The sequence below is a fragment of the Sinocyclocheilus grahami genome, unplaced genomic scaffold, assembly GCF_001515645.1.
Source record: "Sinocyclocheilus grahami isolate Dianchi unplaced genomic scaffold, SAMN03320097.WGS_v1.1 scaffold290.1, whole genome shotgun sequence".
Lineage (NCBI taxonomy): Eukaryota > Metazoa > Chordata > Actinopteri > Cypriniformes > Cyprinidae > Sinocyclocheilus > Sinocyclocheilus grahami.
The window spans coordinates 1243667-1250542 of NW_015505469.1; the positions used below are offsets into that span (position 1 = coordinate 1243667).

A 6876-nucleotide genomic window follows, 5' to 3' on the forward strand; every position below is an offset into this window, starting at 1 on the left:
TAATTTATTTCATTCAGTTGAAAGGGCTACTTTGTTTAATATTTTATAAAAAGTTTTTATTGAATATTTGTATTTATATTTTTGTTTTGTTTCAACGTCAGTTAAGTTTTGAATAACAATAAAAAATCCTTTATTTAATTAATCAATCAATCTTTACTTAATTTGTCCCTGTACTCTTTGTATTTATTTATTTATTTATTTATTGTCTTTTCCCCCATACAACCAGTAAAGATGCAATAGGACTTTGTGAGTGTTTGTGTTTATTAATTGTATTATTTTGCAGTACCTAGTATTTCATATCATCACATTTAATTTAAAAATAATTTATTTAGCCACACTGCTATAGATTCAGTTATGGTGCAGGACACACTGCAGTGTGGTTTTGATAATAATGATTTAATGAGGAGTTATTAAGCTTTTTAATGACAATCTTGTCCACTTTGGTTTGTAAGTTGTCCCCAGGCTCTGAGGAAGAGGAACACGAAGGACCCGTGTGTGAGAAGCTGGGACGCATCCAGTTCAGCGTGGGATACAGTTTTCAGGACTCCACACTGACAGTGAAAATCCTGAAGGGTCAGGATCTACCTGCGAAAGATTTCTCCGGCACGTCAGATCCATTCGTCAAACTCTACCTTCTGCCAGACAAGAAGCACAAACTTGAGACCAAGGTCAAAAGAAAGAACCTCAACCCTCACTGGAACGAGACCTTCCTATTTGAAGGTCAGTATGTTTTGATATCTCAGCTACATTATTATATGTTTAGAGTTTATTGGACTTTTGCAGTTCAAAGTTGGTTCCTCGCATGTAGCCAGACATCGCACTCGTTAAATCATGTTTATGTGTATATATGATTTAACTCACTTTCCTTTGAAAGGAAAAATTTGAATATTTTTTAAATAAGTCTTTTATAAAGGCATTTATTTGATCAAAAATACAGTAAAAACAGTAATATTGTAAAATGTTTTACTATTTAAAGGGGTCCTATTATGCTCTTTTACAAAGTCTTGATTTTGTTTTGGGGGTGTACTAGAACATGCTCCCATGATTGGTGGTTCGAAAAACGCATTATTTTTCACATAATTTACATTATTACAATACCTTTCTCCCCAGCCTGGCACAAACGGCTCGATTAGTTCCGGCTTTGATGAAGGTCCGCCTTCCGAAAAACAAAATGTGTTGTGATTGGTTAACTGTCCCAGTGCGTTGTGATTGGCAAACAGCTTAGACGGTGTTTCAGTACTGCCCCTCCCCTTGCTCGGTCTTTCAACAAAAACTTTTGGGCGAATCCGGCACTGTACTCCCTCATGTTGTGGAAGCTGTCCTCAGTAAAATGCGCAGCACACAATAGCAAATTGGGGTTATAATGCTCAGGGACAGAGTTAAAAAATAAATTGCAACCACTGTTTCCTGACATCATCCGCTTTCGGAAGCCCAAACAAAGACGTTTGGGCACGGAGGTGAAAAAAACTGCGTTTCAGGCGGTCGCGCACCGGACGAGAAGTGCAGCGTCGCGCCACATCTTTAAAATTCAAATACATTATTTTCTATGAGTGTAGGCACACCGGCGGTGCCTTTTGGCGTCTGTCCACGGCGCCCAGCTACGTCGTGTTATACTTGTAAGAATGCCGAAATTTTTAAGCTACAGCACAGCAGCTCTTCTTCTTCGTTTTCTCTGATGCACTAACTCTGCAGCAGCTCTTCTTCGTCGTCTCGTCTCATGCGCTCACTCAACCAAGCGTTCTAACCACAACCTCGCCCCTCCCCACCCCCCAGCCATTCTAATTTCTGTAGGCAGGAATTCTTTTTAATGATATTTTAATGGGCCGCTTTGTGATATCACAAAGCCCGGAAAACAAACGCTGTAGTCCAAACGAGCCGTTTGTTGTAGTTCTTGAAAAGGGATTTTTAAAAAACGAAATATCTCCCTTTGGAGTGGACTTTGAGATTTGTAACTTTCTAGATCTTTTTTATGCCCAAACATACACACTATACACTGACTAAAATGAAAAAAGTGAAAAAGCATAATATGGACCCCTTTAAAATAACTAATTTATATTTGTATACATTTTAAAATCTAATTTATTCCTGTGATGATAAAGTTGAATTTTCAGCATCATTACTCCAGTTTTCAGTGTCACATGATCCTTCAGAAATCATTCTAATATGCTGATTTGCTTCTCAAGAAACATTTCTGATTATTATCAATGTTGAAATCAGTTGTGCCGCTTAATATTTTTGTTGAAACCATGATATGTTGTTATAAGTTTAAAAGAACAGCATTTATTTAAAATCTTTTGTGATGTTATAAATACCTACTGTCACTTTTGATCAATTTATAACTGAAACTTTACTCTAAAGTATTAAATATTAATTATTTTAAAAGTATTACAGTATTAAACTTACCTTTGCACAATAGTATATAGATCAGATATGTATATGATTTTTATTTATTTAATTTCACTTCATTATGAACTGTCAGGTCAAAAGCATGTGGTTTTTACATCATTTTAACCCAACAAATGTAAATTAAATAAATCCTCAATTGTGTATTAGTTCTTCGTCACAAGTGCCCATATCAACCCAGCACCTTCTAAACAGGAAACATTTCCCAACGGAAACAAAAGTATGCAATTTTGTATGCAGTGTGCATCAAGCGGTCAATGAAGGGGGCCGGTCCAAAGTATTTTTGTACCCCATATTGAGCTGTAAATAATTTGAGTGAGCTAAAATGATCCTCCTCTCATCTCTCTCTCCCAGGGTTCCCGTTTGAGAAGGTGGTCCAGCGCACACTGTACCTGCAAGTGCTAGATTATGACCGTTTTAGCAGGAATGACCCTATAGGAGAGGTGTCCGTCCCCCTGAACAAGATCGATCTGGCCCACATGCAGACCTTCTGGAAGGAGCTGAAACCCTGCAGCGATGGCAGTGTGAGTGGATCTGTGTGTTTCCACTAAATTACAATTTCTGTCATTATGAAAGCTGAAGAGAGGAAGGAGCCAAAGACACCAAAGCAGGAGCAACAGACGCCAATAATAGTCAAAGAAAAGCGTCCAAAGAGATGAAGTGACTGAAAGTGGTTGGCTGGGGACAGGAACAATACAACTTTAATTGTGCAGTGGGTAGAGTACGACGTGCCTCAAGTAATGGTGCTGTCAAATGTTTTAGCCCTTTTACACAAGAAAAAGAGCATAAAGAGTTTTTGAGGTTCTCCAGGTAGGCTTTCTGGCATGAGGCATCCTAAAGATCTCCCATGGGTTCATTGATTTCAGCGTGAAAGTCCATCGCCCGTTCTGTGCTTAGTGTTTGAAGCTGTGGGGTTTGGACTGAAACGTAAGAGTTCATTGAAATGGTCTTGTGGTGTGACAAATGAATTGTTAAAAGTGCAAATATTACATGAAGTCACATTTAACATGAGGTGATTAGAACTGCATATGTGATCATTGTTGAAGGAATGGAAGAATTTTGTAGCAGACAATTTTAGCAAGCAACAAGCAATATATGGTTCAGATATACAGTATTACGATATATAGACAGATATATTAATTGGCTGACCTTTTACATTTTTTATTGTGTGTCGTATTTGCTATCATTAATTGGTTGTATATAAAATATATTTAATAATAATATTTATAATATGTATTTTTATTATATATGCACACACATAATAAATATTACTACTGAATATAATATAATGTACTAATTTTAATGTAAACAAGAAAATATACAAATGGAATAAAAATGAAAAAGAATTATTGAAAAAATTTAATTTTAGCTGTTGTGTGTCTTATTTGCCATCATTAAATTGTATGTGTATATATTATATATTTATTGATATCTATCTATCTATCTATCTATCTATATATATATATATATATATATATATATATATATATAAACATAATACATTTTAAATAAATAATATTGAAAAACACAGTACCAGAATAAATATTAAATACAATACAATTATATTGTAAAATAATTGTAATTATTTTACATAAAATATGTAAAAATAAAATATTTTTAAAAAAATTAATTAAAATGAAATAATAATAGAAATATGTTTCAACTAAATATTAGCATCAAACACTGAAAATCCTATAAAGGTCAACCACTGACTAGTTGAAATTTTTTTTATAATAATATGTGTTTGCTCCATTATTTCTCACAGAAAAAACTGAGGCCTCATATGAAGCAGCTTGCGTGACTGAGGTTTAAACAAATGAACAGGTCCAGTACTGACCTTACTGTGTTCTTATCTTCAGGGGAGTCGAGGAGACCTGCTCGTGACTCTGTGTTACAATCCCACTGCCAACACCATCACTGTGAGCATCATCAAGGCACGCAATCTCAAAGCCATGGACATCGGGGGAACATCCGGTATCAACATACACCCATAAAACCTCACAAATGAATCATTTAACTTCATGTTATAGTTATATTCCTGTAGTAGATCATCTTGTAGAACATCACACCATCATGGGTTCGATTCCCACAAGACACACTGTATACTGTATGTGTTTACCTTGAATGTTCTGTAAGTTATTTCACAAAGCATCTGCTAAGTGAATAAATGCAAATGTGATATAGTTAAATTCCGTGCACTGTGTGATTATGGGATTTCTGTGGAAATGTCCTTGTCAAAGTGCCATCTGCGCAGTAATCATCTCCAATGTAATTTAGAATTCATTGCAGGAATTCTGATTCCCTGGCCCTGAATCACTGTGGACTGTTCCCTGTTTGTGTGCGTTTCAGACCCCTACGTCAAAGTGTGGCTAATGAACAAAGATAAACGAGTGGAAAAGAAGAAGACAGTGGTGATGAAGAGGTGTTTGAACCCCGTGTTTAATGAGTCCTTCCCCTTTGATGTCCCCGCTCACGTCCTCAGAGAGACCACCATCGTCATCACAGTCATGGATAAGGACAGACTGAGCCGCAATGATGTCATAGGCAAGGTGTGATGTCACAAACTAGATAGAATTATTGGAATATTAGAAATCTTTTGTAACAATATAATCTAGCATTTAAATGTTTGGGGTCAGTGTGTGAGTGTGTAAAGAAATAAATACTTTTATCTGGCAAGGATATGTTAAATTGGTAAAGAATCATCAAATTATCCTGAAAAAAAAATGATCACAGGTTCCAAAAAACAGTATGCCTGTTTTTAACATTGATAATAAATCAGCATATTAGAATGATTTCTGAAGGATCATGTGACACTGAAGACTGGAGTAATGATGCTGATACAATAGAAAATGTTAAATTGTTTTAAATTTCACAATATTACTGTATTTTTCATCAGATAAATGCAACCTTCGTGAGCATAAGGCACTTCTATAAATCTTACTGATCCCAAACTTTTGAGATCATGAAGATGAATCAAACTTATTGTTTCAAACTTACCAATAGTATATACATTTACAGTATCCATATCTATATGTTGGTAAATAATGTTGTTTATTAAATATATGTAGTAAATACTGGTAAATTGGTAGCATATATACTAATTCATGGAAATTACTTGAATTTACTAAATCTAATGAAGTTTATCTAAAATACAAAATTGTAACTACATTTGAAAAAAATGGGTGCAAAAACCATTTTCACTAATTATAATAATTTCTAAATTGATTACAAAGAAATTACAAGTAACACTGAATAAAACAATATATATTTTTAGAAAGACTGAAATGTTATTTTCTTGTAAAACATACTCCAGTAATCTTGGTTTTACTTACAACTTCAAAAAATAATTTTTATAGTGTACAAAATGGTTATTAACTATAATGTGTTTTTTTTTTCAAGTTTATAGGTTTGTGGCTTTATTGGTAAATTACCACAATGGAAGCACAATCCTTATTTTTTTCCTTGTTCTTGTTTCTTCCACCTTCTTTCTTTTCATGCCATATTTCTAGATCTATCTCTCATGGAAGAGTGGCCCAGCAGAGGTAAAGCATTGGAAAGACATGATGAGTCATCCGCGCACTGCCGTTGCCCAATGGCACGCTCTCAAAGCTTGAAGGACCCGCCCACCAAAAGTAAACATCACCTTCAAAACCCTGTTGATATGCACAAGTTTAAACACGGGTACCAAAAGCCATCCAACTATCTTTCTTTCTCTTTCTCTCTCACTCTCCCTCTCTCTCTCTTCCTCCCTTCTCAATTTCTTTTTTTCCTGCAGTTTGTTTATGGAGACCCTTCCTTTATTCACTGCTTTTATTTTTTCCCACCAAAAAGAGGCTAAGCACTGCCAAGAAGACTGGGAGAGAAAGCCTTGCGTAACTGAGAGAGGTAAACAGACTCGTCTTCCTTGAGAAAAAAAGTTTGACAACTCGACTGTTCTCTGAACAGCTGGACCGCGGAACAGGGTGACTTCTATCATCGCTGAACTTAAAACGGCTGAAAACAATCTCCTGAACAGACCCTTCTATTGCCATGTTTGTGTCTCACCTCCCTCGCGCCGTCCCTCTGACCGTACGGAAAGATCCGGAAGGATCGCAACCACAGTGCAATACCTAGTTGAAGGAGGATGAACTTGTTGTGTGTTGGACTTCGTCACCTCTTGATGTTTTTCTTGGAACTGTGTAGAAATTCGCTGGAACTCTTCGTCGTCTGTATGTACTGTGGGTGCTGTTATGTGACAGAAAAAAGAGGTCTTGCTTTAAAAAAAAAAAGAACAACACGGAAAAACTTAAAAATTCAAACTCACTTTAATTGACTGGATCAGTTCAAGTGCGTATCTGTATGTACTGTGGGTGCTGTTATGTGACAGAAAAAAGAGGTCTTGCTTTAAAAAAAAAAGAACAACACGGAAAAACTTAAAAATTCAAACTCACTTTAATTGACTGGATCAGTTCAAGTGCGTAGGGGAAGTACGTT

At 35.7% G+C, this 6876-nt stretch overlaps 1 protein-coding gene across 1 annotated transcript; it reads left to right on the forward strand.

The window, feature by feature from the left end:
• The first annotated feature begins 354 nt into the window (after window positions 1-354).
• Window positions 355-6659, forward strand: LOC107600735 (synaptotagmin-7-like). Its single transcript, XM_016292693.1, has 7 exons — window positions 355-379; window positions 463-720; window positions 2758-2927; window positions 4263-4377; window positions 4753-4952; window positions 5913-6035; window positions 6179-6659. Exons 1-6 carry the CDS (start codon window positions 355-357, stop codon window positions 6015-6017), a joined length of 873 nt encoding a protein of 290 aa, XP_016148179.1. The 3' UTR covers window positions 6018-6035; window positions 6179-6659.
• Window positions 6660-6876: the final 217 nt, after the last annotated feature.